The sequence below is a fragment of the Aethalodelphis obliquidens genome, unplaced genomic scaffold (assembly GCF_003676395.1).
Source record: "Aethalodelphis obliquidens isolate GAN/ISIS:26980383/991018 unplaced genomic scaffold, ASM367639v1 scaffold6, whole genome shotgun sequence".
Taxonomy (NCBI): Eukaryota; Metazoa; Chordata; class Mammalia; order Artiodactyla; family Delphinidae; genus Aethalodelphis; species Aethalodelphis obliquidens.
The window spans coordinates 53,472,557-53,493,714 of record NW_020837950.1 but is presented as its reverse complement, the minus strand read 5'-3'; the positions used below and the strand labels follow the sequence as shown (position 1 = coordinate 53,493,714).

Sequence of the window (21,158 nt, the reverse complement as noted above, 5' to 3'; positions counted from 1 at the left end):
TATAGCTTTTTTTTCAAAAGCACTTATTTTTTACTCAATATGGAGATGGGTTGCTTTTTCTAAATAATAGCCAGAAATTTTAAACCATTTGCACATTTTCCTGGTACCAGGTAACTGAGTCATATTAACAGGTAACGTGCATCACATTAAGGCCAATTTACCGAGGAGTGCAGAAGCAGCATGTTGTAGTGGTAGAAGCACCAAACTCAGAGTGAGGAAGGCTGGGTTCTCAACAGAAAAATACAGGAGTGACCTTGAGCCTAAAATTAGGTGACTGAGTAGATGAATTTTGTGGTTCTTTCCAGCTTTAATTGTCCATTGTTCCATGTCAGGCTAATTCATCATCACTTGTAAAAACCTGCCAAACGTTTAGGGCCACTTAAAAATTTCCTGGATCCTGAATTTCACTCTCTTGAAAGCAGAGAATCTGCCAGAATGTAGTTTTGTTAAAACCAGGCTTGTTATTATTCACATTTGGATAGGCCATAAGTCAAGTGATGCCCCTAAAACATAACTTCTTACATTTAGTCAGTCATTTAAAAAACATTTAGTGACCATTTATTAGATTTAAAACATTGATCTAGACACCATGGGAAGCACAAAAATGAAACACACACAGATAATTCTGCAAGAATGCCCCCTCATATAGGAGAAATGATGTATATGTACACAAATAACCATGCAGTGAGGTGCATATACGAGACAGATAGGGAACAACTGGAACTGAGTAAATACTAATTCTACCCCTGATATATCACTAAATAAATAATTGCATTTTACGTCCTTCACTGTTAGTGTTAGATAATTCTTTATTATTGTTAATGTAGCATTTTGTGTGTGTGTGTGTGTGTGTGTGTGTGTGTGCTGGTTTTAAGAGTAATAGACGTTCAATGTAGACATATTATAAAAATCAGACAAACGTGACAAAGAAAATCATCTTTAATCCTGTTATCTAGGGCAACCATTGCTAACATTCAGCTGAATTCCTTCTAGTTTATTTCCATGCTTGCATCTAATTTTCTAATAACATACTTTTTCACTGAATATATCATGACTGTTTCCCATGTCATCAAAAATTATTATACAATGTGTTTTTTAATGGCTGAATGTATTCCACTATGGGGGGAACATAATTTGCTCTTTTAATATTCCCACCCCTGTTGTTGGACATTTAACTTCATTCATCCACTTATGAAATATTTTGTTAGCACCTGCGACATGCCAGGAACTCTTCTTAGTTTGAAGATATAGAGTAAATAAAACACAAGACGTACATGCTGTCTTGGAGCTTGCATTCTAGAAGCAAGATAGACAGTAAAATGATGAATGAAATTAATTGGTCCTATATCTAACAGAACTACTCACTTAGACTTTACAAGCTTCAAAATTAATCTTTAGGCCTTCTCCAAAAAGGTTTAGCTTACTCCCAAATCTCTGGAATTGGCTGAGACATACTGACTATTCCCACAGGATTCAGATTCAGGCTAGACAGCAGTCATAGTACCTGCCTCTTCCAAGCTTTTGCTGAAAGGATAGCCCTTAGGCAGCCCATTGCCCAGTCATAGTGTAGAATGGAGATTGGAGGTAGTTGTGGGGTGCCCATAGCCAGGAGCACTCAGTTCACAACAGGCCAGGGCTGATATTGGCTGACTCAAAAAAGTAAGCTGGGACAAATAGATTCCCTTGCTTGGGAATTTGATCTGCGACACCACAAGAGGATGAGATAATTAGCAAGTTAGAATTGAAGCTGAATGTTGTATGCAAAACATTTGATGCAGTCACATTGGGTCATGTGTAAAATTAATTAATGAGGGCACAGAAGCCATAAAGCAAGCAGCACTTTTGAGGCAGACATGTAATATATAGTCAGTAGTAGAAAAACGAGACACTCAGACACGTGAAAAGCACCTGTTGTGTTGTATTAAAGCACTAAGGCAAGATCAAGATCAGTAATTCTTATTTTTATGGGCCCTGAAACTGCCTTGGACTCAGCATTCTGGAGTCCCACACTTCCATTATTTGAGGTAACTTGAGTGGGTCTCTAGTTCTTACAGCCAGAGGAACTCAATGAAAACAAATCTTTATACAGAAGAGACAACTACATATGTGAAGAGCAGTACACAACAGTACATAATTCAGCCCCATCTAACTCATGATACAGGTTTTACTTATGCTTTTGATTCAAGAATTATCTTACCAGAACCCAGATGTCCTTTCCTTTCAGATTTATTGTGTTTGTTTTTGGTATCAGGCCATTAGAAAAGTCAGTTTCTCTTCCTTAATATGTGTTAAATAAAAACTAGGTATAAGGCATCATGTTTAGGCACTGGGATGATTTTGGAGATGAAAGACACATTTTCTGCCACAAGAAGCAAAGAGCCTAACAGCAAACCCACAGTCACAATGCAAGGTAGTAGGTACTTAGGAAGAGTCGGCAGAGGATGCTATGGGAACACAAGAAGGTACTTCTAAACCAGAGCAGAGAATGTTTCCTGAGGAAAGTGACCCTTAAGCCATCCTTAAAGGATAAACAGGAGTTACCTCTATTTTAAACTCCAGTTCAAGCTAGAGTTCTCTGGTCATTAAGAAAAAACATTCATTCTCACTGGTTTTTAAACAAATCTTACTGCAGATTTGGACTCATTTTCAATTCTGATACCTTGACCATAGGTCCACAATTTCTATAGCAGTTTTTGGTAATCTTTGATTACCAAAATTATTTCTCCATTTTCTTTCTCTGTAGTATTTCCCAAATTTGCCTGATCATAAGAATCACCTAAAGCTCATGATAAGTATGCAGGTCTCCAAACTGTCCCCTGCAGGTTCTGATGCATTAAGTCTGGACTTTTTTTAATCAGTTGTCCCAGGTAATACTCATTATTAGACATGTTCAGGAATTATTTTTCTACTATCCAAAGTTGTTGTTATTATTAGCATTTATTTTTCAATAAAGAGTTTTCTGTTATCACAATGTTTTCCAGGATTAGTAAATAAGAAAAGAAAGAAACATAAAATTTCCCATTAAGAAAAAAAGCTGTTTTCTTTTAGATGAATTCTATAGATAAGCACACATAAGCCATATACATATAAATTATAGTTTTTAAAAAAATTTCAGTGTGGGTTAATTTCTATTTATACAAGTTATCTTGTATGAATTCTGTTGTTTTACTTTCATTGTAATTCACTCATGTGTTACCCAGTTTGAAATAGTCAATTCTACTCACCATGTGTAATTGTAATTAGAGAAATACAATTTAGATTTAGCTTTCAGGGATTTGGGTAGGAGGGTATGGAGGGTATGGTGGATAGATGCTATATCAAATTGAGAAACAATAGAGACAAAAAGTGTTTAATGAAACATGGGCATAAGGGGATTAGCTACTGTTTGTATGGGATGTTTAACAGTTTGATGAAGGAAGTATAATATTGCTATGCTGTCAGGGATTTGCTCCACTTGAATTCCAAACAAGTGTGGTAAGAGCATGAATCTTGTGGCAATCCACAACTGTTCTGGATTAATAAGTAAAGTAAGCACTGACTTTATTATCAAGCATGTTGGAGGGAGGCACAGATATCGGCTGTTAGGGACTCAATACCTAGAGTCTGTTTATTGAACAAGAGCGTAAGCAAAGACTCAGACATTTTGTAATTAGAAATAAGAACACTGGAGAAGGAAGGGGACATCCTTTTTCAGAGCAACAGAATATAATATGGCTCCCAAAAGAGGAACAATCATGTCTAATTCAGAACTATTCCATTTGTCACACTACTTAAGTATTATCACATTTACCTAAGATAGGTGGAACTGGAAACTCACTTTAAAATGGACAATATACTCTTCAGTAGTGGTTTGGTTTTTTTTTTGTATAAGTATATATGTCATAAATTTATAGGGTTCTGTTTATTGAGGGCAGGTGCAGTCACTGTGAATTAGTATTTCTTTGTCATCTTCGTAAGTTTTAGTTCTTAGTACCCATCTATATATGATTTTATGTAGGTATGTACAGTAAGTAGACTCTTTCTCACTTTTTTAAAGTATATACAAGGGTACTTGGAGCATTATGAACTGATCAAGAATATTGTGTGTGGGTGTATTACATGTTTGTGTAGAAATTTTGTGCTTGTGTGTCTATAGCTAACAGTGACTCTGGGGTAGTTCTAGTGGCTCTCTCCCCTGGCAGATCCATAAGGTAATTCATTGCCTTCCTGAATTAATCAACAGACACTTCAGGGCCTGTTACTTAGCCTGATGTGCTCCGACACCTGATTCAGTACACTGACACACAGTGTCCATTTCTGGGGGGCAGAATCAAATTAGCAAAGACAATTGAAACTGATAAATAAAAACAAAATTTCATCCATTAGTTTAAAATGGAGAATTATAGAGGAACTGAAATATTAAAATATATACAATTGGAGGGACCTCTCCCGGTTATCAGGTTAAGTGGGAAGTATTCACCAACTGAAAGATTTATAAAGTTGTGCTGCAAATTACTGTTCTAGTGAGTACGAGTTCTTATGATGGACATATTCTTTTCCTATAGTAGGATTTATATAGGAAAGCAAACTATATTCAGGAAGTTGCTGGCTGAGTTTAGAATCAGAAAGGGAATTAGAAGAATTGAATTCTTAGTGGTCCCAGGCTCAGATAGCCTGACGGGCCCACCTCTCAAATGCACCTGAACCTCAGCGTCTAATAAAATCTCTGCATCCAACCCACATCCAAGGTGTGTGGCCTGTGACACTGGAAATACTCATTTGGAAAAGGCCAAGGTTTTCTCTCTCTTATGCAGTGCTAACATTGTCTTTGAAGCTCTTTGTATTAAATTTCCAAGGTTGACACTTTTTTCTTTAGCAGTGAAAAATACTTTGGTAACAGTAGAACATTTCAGGCCAGAGAGTTACTCTGTTTAAGGAACATACTTATCTTTGCTGTGATTTATTCTAGTTTAACTCTGAGAGATACTTCGTTGTAACCACCTCTCACCACAATACTGGTAAAAGTTATTGGAATACCTTGATATTATGTTGACATACAGGAAGAAAATTTAGAAGCACATTAAATAAAATCCTGCTTATATTTTCATTTTCAACTCATTCAAATATATTTAAAAGCCATATGTATATTTCTAATGCACATCTACCTTTTTGAAGTAAACAGCAAACTCATTCAGCATTCTCAGAAAATAATACTTCTGATCGAGTCCTGGAGTATTACTAAAGCTCACAATGGCTATCTTTCAAATCCACTATAATTAAAATTCTTATCTTTCTTGCAGCTTTGATTCCATCAAGGGTTTCTCATTCTCATTCTGGCCTAAGAAGAGTGTCATCTGCCAAATTACTAGTATGCCTAACTGCACCTGGACCTTTCTTAATTTTAATACAAACTTTATCTAAACATTTAATTTTGGGATGGAGAATTCATAGGAAACAAACCACTACTCCTCACTCTGTTCTGCAAAGCAAACATCACTAGCTAATGATAGTAATCTTTCCTTGGGTGAGACTTGGGCTGAGTCTAGAAGTGGGCTTCTTAAACCACAAATCTCTAGGGAACTACAGTTGTTTCCAAAAATCATGGTTCACATGCCAGATGAAGTTAATTTGGATTCCTTGCATGTCTTATGGTGTCTAAAAAGACCTGTCATTTATTTTGAATACCAGCATTTATCTGAAAGTAACTGTCTACTGAAAGTTTTCTGAATCAGAAAAGAACAAGTTCGTGAAGTTTTTTCTCCCCTTTATTCCCTGTGGATCTCCTCAGCAAGACAAACAAAATTGCCAAATGTTATTGATAAAGGCCTGAAAAGTAGCAAGGTTTACTAAACGTTTAAAGAGTTTGTTCAGTTAGTTTAGTCCAAATCAGTATCCAAGAATAACATAAGCTTTACCACAAGATCTTTTTTCAATTAAGAAAATACTTTGGTGTTTAATTAGTAAAAAATATAATATTTATTGTAAATCTACTGAACATGAATGATCTTATTTTGAATTTCTTCCATGGTAAATAAAACTAATTTGGTTTAGAAAGTTTGAAATTACAATACCACCAGGAATTTCGTAAGTGCCAAAGCAACTATTGGTTAAAAAAATCAAAGAGATGATTACTTGTTCACAGTTGCTCTATGATGAAAGGAAATATAAAACATCAGAATTTTACAGATTATAGATTAAAGAATCTTAAAATTATTGATGAAAATGTTACCGTATTAAGAATATTTTAACTGAATTTTCAGTTCATCATTAGGCATTAGTTTAATTCTTTTGCCTGTGTATTAGTGGCTGAATTGATAAAAAAAGAGAACAAAACCATATGAGATGATTCCAAAGATACTTCCATTTGTTAAGAATAGAAAAGTTAGAAGAACCAGATTATTTCTGATATATAACTCAGAATTATTTATATTTTTTGGGGTATGAAGAAGTTTATTAACTTCAAACTATGGTGAGTTTTGGATAGACATCTTGATTTTGCCCAAAGATGAGTTACTCTTACTTCTATCTCATTTTCTAGGAGCTGAGAAATAGATAGCTATTGAATACCAGTAGATAATGAAAAATATCTGAAATTTTACTTGCAAGACCTGTAAAATTAATGTCAAGAGAGGGGTCTTTCAAATTTTATTCTCTTTATCCCTCTCTTATCTAACTTTTATGCTGATAGAATTTTTTTCACATTTGGAAAATTACATTTTTTTCATCTTGAATATTGCTAACATCAGGGACAAATTTACTATAAATAAATACAGCTTTACTTTTTATGTCAGTGATCTTCAGAAGGGAAATAAAAATCCCTTCTTTTCCTTATACACCTTACTTCAGTTAGTTCGTTTTCTATGCAACTTTGTAACACTGGCCTCAAGCAGAAATACGTACAAATGGTTTATTTGGGAGCTAGCACCCTAGTATTAAGAAGTAAAGGAGGAAGAACAGTAGCCCAATAAAACAGGCTGCTCTGCCCTGGCCTGAGATGCAGCAAGATAAGATCTAATGTGAATGTTCCAACAGTGACCCTATTTGCTTATCTAATTCCTCTCCCATTTTGCTTCTACTTTTATTTTAAATAAGAAAAAAATAGAATAGTCACCTAAATGGAAAACTGGTCCCATTGGGAACTGGAGAGTTTTATAGGTGAAAAATCTTACTCTGCATAAAAGCAAGAATCTCTAAATTTTGATCACTTTCCAACGCAGAGGAGGGTTTGCTAGAGCACTTCCTTGGCTCTTCCGTAAGTTCCTCATGTCATTACTACTTGTAGAATTAGTTTGCCTCCATTACTAGATGTGGTTCCATTTAGTTTTTAACTACTGTTTTAGAACTGAAACTTCATCTTGATTGGCTGATAACCACCAAAACCCTGGCCTCTTTGTCATTTGCCCTGTCATTTTTCATTATTTATTTGGAGAATAACTCAAAGTACTTACTGGGTTGAGGACCACAGTGAAGAAAAGTTCACCTCCTTGGATACTCTTGTCCAGCTCTTTAGGACCTCCTGGATATTCTTTATAGAAAATTGTGTGAGTGAAAAGCCCACAGGTTTGTCTTGGAAGAACCTGAAGGAAGAATGAACAGGTAAGGAAAAATTTCCTTTCAACCAATTAATATGTTGAAACTTAGCTTTTTCCCTCATGGAAAATAATGTACAAGCTGGTGTCATTATTCAACTCTTAACACCCCCAAAGTTCTTCACAATGTGGGAAAGTGGGGATGACATCACTACAGCAGGAATACTGAAGAGAGTGGAAGAAATATGTTAAAACTAAGATAGACTTTGAATTATTTTAGCCACTTATCTATTTTAAATCTCCAAGTCATTACTTCTGTTATGAAGCCTAGTATGTTCCAGCATCTTAAGAAATAAAACAAACAAACAAAAAGTAAAAATTAGACTTTAAAAATACTGGACTTGCCTGTGCTACATTGTAATTCTAGCAGGCGAAATTTTTAAGGATAATACTTCTATCAAATTCTACACATGCATTAGAAAATGAAGTCAATTATTAACCTAATGTGATTCTTAGGAAATGACGTTTTAAATTAGAACAGATATTTGAGGCACAAATCATAGTTCCTGTTCTACTCTGAAAGAACTACTGCAGGTTGTAGTAATTGCCCCGAATTCTAAGTCTGAAGCCTGCCAGTTCCAAAAGTAAGAAAGAGATGATGCATTTGGTTAGTAATTTTTATAAAATGTCAGAAACAAAATGATAAAAAGGCCACTCAGTAAAAAGTCTTCTTTTCGTCCTTTGTGTATAAAAGCCATTATTTACTTCAGTTATACATATTTGTGATAAGGATTTTTTTTCAAATTCTCACAGCTTTCCTGGTGAAATATCAGTACAATTATAAAAGAAGGGGTGAACAAAAGCTGTGCAAGATGGTACAAACTTTAGCTAAATTTTATATAATGACTTCTTTATGACCTGCATTTGTCATTACACCCTTGAAGTAGCAGAAAATGAATTAGTATACTTTGGAGGGATACAAGTTTTATAGAATCTTACACAGGCAGGTCTTCTGTTTATTGTCCTAAGAAAACGGATCGTCATTTTTTTTTTTGTCTTGATTCTTAAAGCACAATTGATTCAGTAAGTGCTTTCAAAATATTACCTGTACAGAAATCCCCATGCTTTGCAACCTTCTAGAAATATACTGAATATGTATTTAATACATTTCAATCTAGTCCTTGGAAAGTTTTCGTAGAAAACATAATTCCCAGCTCAATCAATAAGCTACATATTCAGTGTAAATCAAAACTGTATCTATCCTATTTATTTTGGTAAACTGGTGAAAGTTATATCCTTAGAAGCTATTTTATCTTGAGGAAATCATTCCAAGAACTTCAGTTTAATTGCAGAGTATTAGCTCTGATGATGTTTATGTTTAAAAGCATTATGCATTCTCATAATGTTATGCACAAAATCAACAACAAAAAAGAACTAAGTGCAGAGGTATTCTAACTGAATCAGATATATCCCCTAACAATTCATGAACATGTAATTTCCTGGAAATTAAGTTTTACATAGCAGTTATTTATTTAACAAATACTTATTCAAAATTCTTTGCAAGTCCAGGTGGGAGAACACAAAGATATAGCCTTTATATTCTTGAAGGATTTAAGGTATATTGGGATAAAGAGAAGTACCCCAAAGCTAAATAATGAAATGCCTACATGTAATTAAACGCCAGGTTAGTTTTACATTTTAACGTGCATGATTCTGAATCGCTCTTAGGATTCAGTTTGAATATCTTGCTTGAAAAACTATGGCAACATACAGAGCCAACTTTGGGATTTGATTGCCTAGCTGATTCTATGCAAAAGGGAGAGAGAAGTGAAAAGAAATTTGAATTTCATTTATTTCTCAAATTATTTGAGTGTGAACAGAGGGAAGAGGAAGTGTCAGGCTTTACCCTGCAACTCTGGGGAGGATCACACTTGCTGAGAGGATGAGAGTCACCATGAGCCCTAGGATGGTCAGTGGACCACCAAAGGAGGCTGAGGAGATCATCAGAGTGTAGGAGGGTCATATCGCATTGCCTTGCTCCCTAAATCCAATGCTACGGGACACTGAACATGTTCTTGAAATGGCTCTCTTGTGTTAGAGAAGGAGTAAGAGAGGTTTTAGTCATTCTGCTGTGAACTGCTCTCTAGAACTGTTTCTGGGAGTGTAATGCTATCAAATTCAAACTTTGAGATGTTGATGAGCCCCTGGAAACCTTATAGTTCCTGACAATAACTAGGAGATGGTTATGAAAGCCTTAGTCATAGGAATCTCGGCCAGTGGACCTAAAGCCAATATCCTGTACATAGGGCTTGAATCTAGCTTTTATGTTCCTAATGGAGTTATACAAGAGGATGTGTTATAGGAATTCAGAGGAGAATAAGATCAGTGTAGGCCTGACCTAGGTATTGAGCTGCTATATATATACCAAGGTGCTTTACATTAAATTATATAAGATATGGAACTTGATACTGAGGCATAAAGGGAATAGGAATAGGTAGAGAGTGATCAGAAAGTGGTCTTTCAAGGTGGAAAGAATGACAAAGGCATAGACACAGTGATATTGCTGCAGACCTTTTTGTCTGGAGTGAGTCTGTGTTAGCTACGGGACAACAAGAGATGGAAAGGTAGACAGTTTAAATTGTTTTCAGGTCCCTGAAGAGCAAGTTAAGGCGTATGGAAACAACTGGAAAGAATCAGGTTAGGAAGGCAAGATGAGGCAGCATTTTAGGGTTAAAAGGTTGGCACTTTCCATGGTATGGACTGCAGTGAGTGGTGGATAGAAGCCATAAATAAACGAAGTAGAAACCAGCACCATGGTTTACAAATGAAAGTCAAGGTAGTGAATTAGGCTGTGGGAAAGGAAGTGAAATTTAAAAATATTATGAAGGAATTATTGACGGAATGTAGAGACTGATTGGAAATGGGGGGTCAGTGTGATGTTCAAATTGCAGAACTGAATTAGAGATAGCAGGACCAATAGCTAGTTTGAAGGGAAGATAATAAGTTTCATTTAAGGCCTTGTAAGTTTGATTTGTGAGTAGGTCATCAAAACCCAGTTCCCCTCATTCATACAACAGGGTATGGGTGTGATCTAAGGAACGTTTGTTCCTCAGTTCCCTGCTCTTTTTTCTTTGCAGTCTCTCCCTAGGAGGGCATATTGGCTATTGTGGTCTCCACTTACAACTCTATTAGGATGACTTCAAGCCCTGTCCTCTCTAACTACACATCAACTTGGAACATTTCCACTAGGAAATGCTCATACAAGGGTCCACAAAGCAAACAGAGTTTCCACGGATTGCTGCATAAGTGGAACCTCAGGGACAGTTCCCTCAAAACAGGAAATCTGTTAGAGCCTTTAATACCTGCCAGATGCATGCATTTATAATACAGGTAAAATATGTTTTCAGGAGAAACAAAGATGAACATATGTCGTGGGACATATCCAAGCAAGTTTTCTGACACTACAGAGAGAAACAGAAACCAAAGAGAACACCATTGAATAAAGTCCTTGGAGACTTAAGTTTATTATTCTAAGACTGCATATGATTTAAACATGACAGGAGAGTACTGGCATACTTTTAAATTATAATATAACCCAAGTCAAAAGACTGGCAGCTTGAAGCACAGTGAGTTCATTTTCAGTAAGGAGGAATGGCAGGCGGGATAAAATGTGGCCATTATGTCCCCACATAGCATTTACAACAGTTTTTACTGAGGGAAAAGTTAAGGTGGAAGTTGATCCAAGTTCATTATCCTATCTGTAGTAATACAAATGTCATTATCCAATCTGTAATTTTTGCTGACGTAGGAAAACTGTCTGAAAAGAAGTCAGTTACACCTAATTCTAGAAGGTAGACATCTGCTCAGACACAGTTTGACAGTGTTATGGTGCCTGACCACACAGTGTTCTGTGTGGTGTTCCTTCCCAGCGTGTGTCTAAATTAGGAGGCCTACTCCTAACTTCACCAGTGCTCTTTAGATTTTCTGATTTCGGAGAAAAATTAGGATTTAATTACTTACTTTGAGAGGTCCCACAAAGTATTAGGTAATAATATATCTTGACAATATACATTTGTCACCAGTGTAAAAACACAAAACAAAATAGAGAAGCTTTGGAGAGAATTCGACAATGGACAGAAATGACTTCATTAACATCATCTCTCATTTGTACTCTATATTATGATCTGTTAATGATTATGCAGGACATGTGGCTTCTTGTTGTAAATAGTTTTTTTTTTTTTAGTCTGATATGATAGAGGACACAGCCCGGCAAGAACGGCATGGTTTATATATAGAGAGATGGTGTTAGTTTTACATGCTAAATAACTTTTTGGAGAAATGATGGCTTCTGTACATTATCTGTAAGTTAGATGTCATGTTTCCTTAGTATTTTAACGTCAGTGCCTGCTTAATAGCAATCGTGTCAGTAAAAAACATTTTAAAGTTTTATTTGGAGAATTGAAAAGAAGTGACTTTGATGAAAACATCCTTTGCTTGGGTATGAAAAATATGTTTCCTGCTGCGTGGAGCTTTTCCTTCTGTTACACTTTTAATATTTAGTTATTCTCTTTTGTTCTTTCTTCAAATGAGGAATTAAGTCTGGCAGAATGAGGTCTACCCTACGCATACCAGAGGAAGCTCACCATGATGTTTTTGTGGATGAAGCCCCTCCGGTATCTAGCTGGTTTCAGGTGTGGGTATTCTTCAGTGCTGGTGATTCTAATATTCCAAACCTTCTTCCAGGCCTCGTACAGCTGAATGTGTACAGGGTAGACGCCCGAATGGTGAGGGGCCACCGCGTAGCCCATGTCAGTAGGAATGCCATGCTCCTAAGGCCAAGCAAATGTTAGTTAGCATGTGGGAAGATTTATCTGGTTCCTATTTTTATCCCAGGATTTTCAAATGTACTATAAATACGTTTGTTTCACTCCATCATTACTTAATTGTATGGCAAAATTTAAAGTGATAAACGTTAAGACTTCTAGACTTCATGAGGCCTGATAGCCACTCCACCAGTTTTGATGATGATACATGTGTGTTTAAGAGGTGATGGGACAGGACTAGTGCTTTTAATGAATAATGTGAAGGCCTGCATTCAGTGCCTCCTGTCACAGTCACCCGTGACTCACCTATCTTCACGATCTCAGTAAGTTAAACGACAAACACTCGTTACAGACAACACTCAGCACTCCCCACGAAATATAACCAGCATTTCTGAAGGGGCAGAACACATTCTGCGTTCGCTAGACTTGCTAACAGGATTTTATTTTGTCTATAGCCCAGTTTCTACCAAGTTTGCCACGTTTCTATTGTTCCCTCAGCAAGAGGGCCGGTGATAGACAACGTTCCCTGCCTCGTTAGAAGCACACACTTTTGATTAGAAAATGTGGTAAAATTTTATAGAGCAATTTTCTTTGAAGCCAAAGCCCTGGTTATAGTGAAAGGAGAAGGTACTGAATGAGCCCAACAATCTGGAAATTTAGTTGATTTGAAATCCAGCTTTAGTATATAAAATGAGTCCAGTTTTAAAAAGTCATTTCAAAATTACTCTCTCTGTATATAAAATGAGTCCAGTTTTAAAAAGTCATTTCAAAATTACTCTCTGTCTCTCTCTCACTACTTCCTCTATTCACTTGGTCCTGACCAAGTCTGGAAATTCTGAAAATAAATCTACGTGACAACTAGACTATTTTGGAGGGGACTTGGGAAAAGTTTGTGTAATTGTGATTATTCTTCTTCATTTGAGATGGTCCATTAGTCCTGATAAAGTCTCTTTAGCATAAAAGATGAGATGTCTTTTATTAAAAGAACACTCATGGTGTCAGTAGTAGACATGTATTTTTTCTCCTGAATAATATTTTACTTTTCTATCTGTATTTTTCAACTGCTTTGTATTCTTCTAAAGTTCTTCTAAAGAACTTTCTTCTAAAGAACTTCTAAAGTTCTACCCAAATAGACTTCCTCTGACTTGATCATCGCTTGCCTTCATGCCAAAGTGCAATTTCACATACAAAGAACCATAGTATTAAGCTGCTAAACGCACTGAATTGTAGGAATATGGATATGGAAGAAGTGGAAAAGGCATGGCTAGCTTTGTTTTTCAACCTAAATAACAGGAGGTGAAGGAAGTGTATGAGCACTTGAACGCAGGAGGAACAAGGGTTGCCAATCATTTGTCATTACCTAAGTATCTGTCAGACTCCTTCAATACGGCATAAAAGGCTCACAACCAACCTAACATAGCCGATCTCCTGTCAGCATTCATCCTCCCCACCCCAGTTTCTGATGATTTCTTTCATGTCTTTGCTGTACACTGTACATATTGTCCACCCAACTGGAATGCCCCTTTCCTCTTATCTTGTAAACTGTTCATCATTCAAACTCATCTCAGACAGTTGTAGTTGAGGATGCTGGAAAGGGGAGATGCCACACTGTTGCTATGAGGAAGAGAATGGGTGGAGTAGATTATACTTGTGTTCCTGAAGGGTGAGAGGGAAGCTTCATGTTCTTCATTTTATTTTCATCTTTGTTAGAAATTACCATAACTAGGCAATTATTGTTATCATTTAGAATTTCACTACAAAGTGAATTGAAATATCTCATTGCTTTCTTTCCCCCCTGTTTTTAAAAACTAAGGCAATTTTTTTCAACTAAAAATTACTTACCAGCACATACTTTGTGTTAGAAAAGGTCAGTGAAGTATTCATCTAAAGTGGTTTAAGAATAGGAGTGCAGTGATAATGGAACAGTTGAAAGAAAATGAATTTCAATCACAGAAATTTAAAGAAAAATTGTGAAGAATTATGGGTTATCAGTTTTTAAAAGGGTATAGGAAGAAGCAAGAATGAAATTCACCATGACAGGAACTACATTATAAAATTCAAATACCTCCAAATTTGTGAGAAATTATGCTGACAGAAAGCTCAAGGTAGTTTTAAATACCTGTAAGTGGTCAGCTATCTCTTCAGAACACTATGTAAGAAAAGGACGGTCCAGCACAGCAGAGACATTTCCCTTATTTTGGAATATTCCCAAATATTTGCAAACCATCATATACACAATTTGTGTTTTTCTTTTTAGCTGTTAACACTAAAGAAATACTGAGGTTTTTCAGTCTCATCTTTTATTTGTGAGCTGGTGCATTGTGGCACAGTGGCGGAAAACTCCCCTCCTGGAGTCAAACACAACTGGCTGTTTCACTCTTGCATTTACAACCTGTGTGGCCTTTGGAGAATGATTTATGACCCCTAAGCCTCATAAGAGGTTAAGAGGAAATTAAATAATGTAATACACGGAAAGCATTTAGTGCAGTTCCTGAAACATGATACACATTCAGTGAACGTTGTTTATTATTGTCGTCATTGCTGGCCTGCCTCCATTGTAAAATAAGCTTTCGTCCTACTTAGCTCAACTCTAACGTGGAAATTATGAAAATACTGGGCCACCCTTTTTTTCAGTAAAAGAAAAGGGTAGATCTGGGGATTCTCCCTTGTGAGGCTTCTGTGACTTCTATCCCACTATCCCTTCTTGGGCCCGCTTTCCTCCTGATCTAAATACCCGCAACCATGTGCCTCCGGCTTGTGAATCACTGAACATTAGCTAGTAGCTGGTCTCTTTTAAATGAGATGCAGGCAACATAAATCGGCCCCCAAATTTTCATTCAATACCAGGGAGAACACCTGAAATCTTACTGGGTAGAAAAGTTGGGGCTAAGATTGCAGGTCTGTATGTTCCGGGATGCAGACTACTATGTTTCAGAAGATTTAGTCCCAATGCTAATTTCTTTTCTTTTAATTTTTAAATTATGTTTTAATTTATTTATTTAGTTTTGGCTGCATTGGGTCTTCGTTGCTGCGCGTGGGCTTTCTCTAGCTGCGGTGAGTGGGGGCTACTCTTCGTTGTGGCGTGCGGGCCTCTCATTGTGGCAGCTTCTCTTGTTGTGGAGCACAGGCTCTAGGTGCGTGGGCTTCAGTAGTTGTGGCATGTGGGCTCAGTAGTTGTGGCTCGTGGGCTCTAGAGCGCAGGCTCAGTAGTTGTGGCACACAGGCTTAGCTGCTCCGCGGCATGTGGGATCTTCCTGGACCAGGTATTGAACCTGCGTCCCCTGCATTGGCAGGCGGATTCTTAACCACTGTGCCACCAGGGAAGCCCTGTAATGCTAAATTTTTGACTGATTATTCTCTTCCAGATTTTTAAATTTGAAATTAAATACATTATTATTTTGGAATTGGGGGCAAAAAGTTTAAAAGAGTAGATATTTTAGCTTAAAAAGTTAATTCTCCTTATTCTTTTTATGAATCCTTGATTGAAACTAGCATCTTAGATCTAGGAACTCTGTAACCTATGTAAAAACTTCCCTAAAAAAGGAAGTGGACCAAAAAGACTAGGGAATATGGCTATTTACTATAAAATGTATGTTAAATACTTAGAACACAAGTGGGATTAATTATTCTCACAATTGAACTCTTCATCTCCACCTCTCAGCTCTACCAGAAATGCTCTTTCCCCAGGGTTCCTCCATGCCACTAGATGACGTATTATCAACCAACTAGTTGCCATATCAAAAAGATAGAGGCTATTCTTGACAACTGTTTCCTCATTCTCTCCTAAATCTAGTTCATTATCATGTCCTGTCAGTATACCTCTAGTATAAATCTTAAATCCATCCACTTTTCTCCAGTTCTATCATCATCATCACCATCACCTTAATCCAATCTACCATTTTATCCCATGGCCTTCAAGCATAGGCTCCTAACCATTCTACCCATTTCCTCTCTTGCCTGCTTCCAATCCATTCTCTACATAGCAGCCAGAGTAATACTTAAAAGACTCGAATATGACCATGTGACTTTCTACTCAAAATCCTTCCATGGTTTCCCCTTGCACTTAAGATAAGATACAAAATTCTTAGGGTGGTCATGAGCCTTGCATGGTATGACCGTGCTTATCTCTCTTGCCTCATTTTGCACTACCCTCCACCTTTCATTGTATTTTAGTTACATTAATCTTTTCCCAAAACTCACCAAGCGATTTCCTACCTCAGCATCTTCCCATATGTAGTTTTCCCAGACTGGAATTTCCCTACTCCAATTCTTCACTTAGATAAATTTGGCACCTCTTTTAGGTACTTTATTCTGTGATACCTTCAGAGAAGCTCCACTGACAAGTCTCAGTGTAAATGAAGTCCACATTAAGACTTCTCTTAGCAGCATTCATTTGTTTTTCATGGTACACAGCACAGTTTGTAAGTGAATATTGCTTCATATAATTGTTTTTTAATGTCTCTCTTCCTCATTAAACAATAAACTCCGTGAGTTCTGGGTTCTGTCTTATTCATTGCTATATGGCCAGTGCCTTGCCAACAATAAGCAGTCAACAAATATCAGTGAACAACTGTGTGAACTGATTCTGACTACCTTCCTCTCATTCTGATGTTCACTTTCTCAATTATCTCAAACTGTCAGTTCATCTGCAGAATGGACATATGGTAACTCACAGAGAAATTTAACATCTAGATAAGTAATACTTGAAAACACTTTTGAGACTGTAGTTAAAAATGATTCAAGTGAAAAACAGACACTTATTATTATGAATTTATATTTAAATTATACTGTATAGAATTAAAAATTGCAAGATTTTCCTAAATTGTGTATTCAGATGTTTCCACATGGAGAATGTGAAGATAACACAATTTTATCAAGCAAAGAGTGATATTTGATATTCAAAATTTCTTAGAAAAACTTCCCCAAAACTAAAAAAAAAATTGGCATTTAGGTATTTGAGAAACACAGTAACTTCATTCCTGAAGAAATCATTGTTTTTTACTATCCTTGATAATATTTCTTTATTTAAATTCTTGCTAATTATCAAGAATGATACTTTACTTTAATATTTTTCTCTATTTCAATCTTTCTAAAGAGGACATTTTAAATTTACACTAATGACCTGAAGATTTGTTGCCTATTTCCATATTTCTCAGATTAGCAAGAACACAAACTAATGTAATAAAAAAAATGCTCAGTGATAGGAAGTCAAACAGACATTCTATACTCTACAGTAGAAAAAATCTAAAACTTCATTACCACATAATTTCAAAATACTTCTAAATGCTTTCCTATAGTACATTTGGGTTAGAATGTCCCATTTCCTCAGTATGTAGAAGTTCATGCTTTGGTTAACTATCTTGTAGTATTGAGAATTTACATTTACAATTAAAAATGGGCTTGCAATAAAGTTTCCCAATGTTTATATTGGTGGTATATTTTGGAGTTGTTTCTAGAAAAAATTGCTTTTTAAAAATAGATTTTTAGAGTGCCTTTCTTAAAAGCTATGGCTGTTTGAGGTATTATTTCACGTAGAAAATAATACATTTTTCCAGATAATAGGAGCTTGTTTGGAGTGGAATTAGAACCTTTTCACTAAAAGACACATGCATACACATACACATATGCATGTACATAACACATACACACACAGTATGTGAAGAAAACAAATTTTTTTTTTTTTTTTTTTTTTTTGCGGTACGCGGGCCTCTCACTGTTATGGCCTCTCCCGTTGTGGAGCACAGGCTCCGGACGCGCAGGCTCAGCGGCCATGGCTCACGGGCCCAGCCGCTCCGCGGCATGTGGGATCTTCCCGGACCAGGGCACGAACCCGTGTCCCCTGCATCGGCAAGCGGACTATCAACCACTGCGCCACCAGGGAAGCCCAAGAAAACAAATTTATGAAACTATGCCTTGAATTTGAGAAGCATTTTAAATCTTCTAAAGACTGTTTTCCTAAGGTAATACTGATGAGCCACACATGAATTTTATGAGAAACTGTGGGGCCTCTGGCACTTAAAGGAGTCCTATAGCAGTTGCTGTGACTCGGGAGAAGTAAGAAATGGCAGTGATGGTGACCCAATGTACCTAAAGTTACTATTTGAAGGAGTCTTACTTCCTTCTTCATCTAGGACAAAACCAGGCAAGTCAGGATTTATCTTTAGGTTAGGGAATTAGGTTTGGTACTGAATGCTAAGAGTGTAAATATTAGAATATGTTCCTGTGATAAATGGAAGTACTTCTGGCGTGGTATGAAATGAAAGATCCTGAAAGAAATAATTACCTTAGTATAAGAATCTGATTTTTCATTTTTTTCAACTGTGAAATAAAGGGGCTGTACAAGTAGTCACTAAGATTCAGATTTAAAATCCTGTGTTTCTTTGACATAATCTTTGTGCTTTTAGAAGCAGTCATATTTGGATGCTAAATATAAATGCACTATTTTTAATCCATGATCCAATCTTAAAGTAACATGTGTACTTTTCTTCCTACATATTTAAGTAAGTGATAATGCTCTAAAATGTGATAGGCATATTTACATAAATTTGGTTAATATTTATAGAACTGGCCCCTAGATTTCTTTCTAGTTTTTTTTTTAAACAGGGTGCTCTTTAATTCATAATATAAATTCTGTTTGCCAGCTGGTATGTGAAAAATCTGCAGTGATGATCATGTTGTTTTTAATAGATTTGGTTTAAGAGTTTAAAATCATCCTCTGTTGGCAGCTGTTGTATAATTAAAAAGCTGGCTGGTCTTCATCATCTCTGGTTGCTGGGAGGTAAACCCTAAATCCTTTGAATTTTCTAAGTTATAAGAATGTCTTGTTATTCATGGTGGGTCCCTGAGACCAAAGATCTGAGTTTATGTTAACAAAATGACTCAGTTCAGAGTTTGGCCATGCCAGAAAGACCAACCATTCAATTAGAGAGTTGGGGCTTTGAGCTAGTTTATATCAGCCTGACCTCTAGGCAGGGGAGGAGAGTTAGAGATTGAGTTCAATCATGCAGTCAGTCAGTCATCATGTCTATGAAATGAAACTCCAATAAAAACACTGAACGTCAAGGCTGAGGCAAGCTTCCCTAGTTAGTGATATTCCTATGAGTCCAGAAGCCCCAGGAAGGTGATATTCTTTGTCTCACAGTTTGGATTTTAAAAAAACATGGCTACAGTAACAAAAGGTACAGAAGTCTTTGGATAAAGGTGTTAATAATGAGATCTTGTGAAACAGAATGTCATTACAGTAACTCATAAAACAGAAGTATGATCTCGTCACTCTGAAGTCAATCAGATCTGGAGAAGAGTCTGTAGTGTTTGATTAACTATATAGTGAGAAAAGAATCTTATTTTTCCCATATTCAAAGAGATTCCGGGAGGGAGGGATGGATTGGGAGTTTGGGATTAGCAGATGCAGACTATTATACATAGGATGGATAAACAACAAGGTCCTATTGTATAGCACAGGGAACTATATTCAATATCCTGTGATAAACCATAATGGAAAAGAATATGAAAAAGAATATATATGTGTATAACTGAATCACTTTGCTGTGCAGCAGAAATTAACACATTTTAAATCAACTATACTTCAATGAAAGTTTTTAAAAATGTAAAACAAAGTCAGACCCATGACAATAAATGATCAATATCTATCAGGGACTCTTGGGGATAGGGAACAGTTTAGTATCGTGGAGGAAGCACAAATTTAGAAGTCCTGGGCTCAGTCTCAGTGATGCCCTTCATTAGTTGTAGAACCTTGGGCAGGTTATACAACTTCACCAAACCTCAATTTCTTTATTTTCCAAGTAGCGGTAATAAAACAAATTATCTTACTGAGATGTAGAGAATGAAAGATATAAGCAACATTATAGGTCAAGTGCAATTTAATTTCCTTTCATCTTATTAATATTATTCTGTTATTGAAACAACAAGTAAAACACGGGAACAGAGGTAAACTCAGAATCCTTCTACCATCACTTCCAGCCCCTGCCAAAACTAAGGATTCTTATTTAAGAGAAGACATCCCTTAAAAGAAGACACACGGGACTTCCCTGGTGGCACAGTGGTTTAGAATCTGCCTGCCAATGCAGGGGACACGGGTTTGAGCCCTGCTCCAGGAAGATCCCACATGCCGGGGAGCAACTAAGCCCGTGCGCCACAACTACTGAGCCTGCGCTCTAGAGCCCGCGAGCCACAACTACTGAGCCCACGTGCCACAGCTACTGAAGCCCGTGTGCCTAGAGGCTGTGCTCTGCAATAAGAGAAGCCACCGCAATGATAAGCCCCTCGCACCACAATGAAGAGTAGCCCTCTCTTGCTGCAGCTAGAGAAAGCCCGTGCGCAGCAATGAAGACCCAACACAGCCAAAATTAACTAAATAAATAAATAAAAAGAAGATACACTCTCATTATCAGCCTTATCTAAAAAAAGTTTTACCAAACAGTATACATTTCTTCAGGAAAAAGTAATTGATATTATGTATAAAGTAGGAGCTATAAATATCCTTGGTGAGTCCTTTCCCCTTCGTAGACAAGTTCATTTGTATCATTTTTTTTTTTTGCAAATGAAACAACAAAGGATTAATCTCCAAAATATCATTTTTTAATAGACTCCTCATATAAGCGATATCATACGATATTTCACTTTGTCTGACTTACTTCACTCAGTATGACAATCTCTAGGTCCCCAAACTTATGGTTATGGGGTGGGGGTGGAGGGGGAGAAGGGATGGTTAGGGAGTTTGGGATTGACATGTACACACTGCTGTATTTAAACTGGATGACTAACAGGGACCTACTGTATAGCACAGGGAACTCTGCTCAATATTATG

General features: G+C 36.6%; 1 protein-coding gene across 1 annotated transcript in view; it reads right to left on the bottom strand.

Annotated features, from left to right (window-relative positions):
- The window catches only part of LOC113619047 (bifunctional heparan sulfate N-deacetylase/N-sulfotransferase 3), a 142,591-nt gene that overhangs the window by 58,020 nt on the left and 63,413 nt on the right, over window positions 1-21,158 (bottom strand). The window contains exons 4-5 of the mRNA XM_027103598.1: window positions 12,152-12,337; window positions 7,428-7,556 (exon numbers count right to left, since the gene is read on the bottom strand). Coding sequence (XP_026959399.1) covers window positions 7,428-7,556; window positions 12,152-12,337 — 315 coding nt within the window. The remainder of the gene's footprint in view (window positions 1-7,427; window positions 7,557-12,151; window positions 12,338-21,158) is intronic.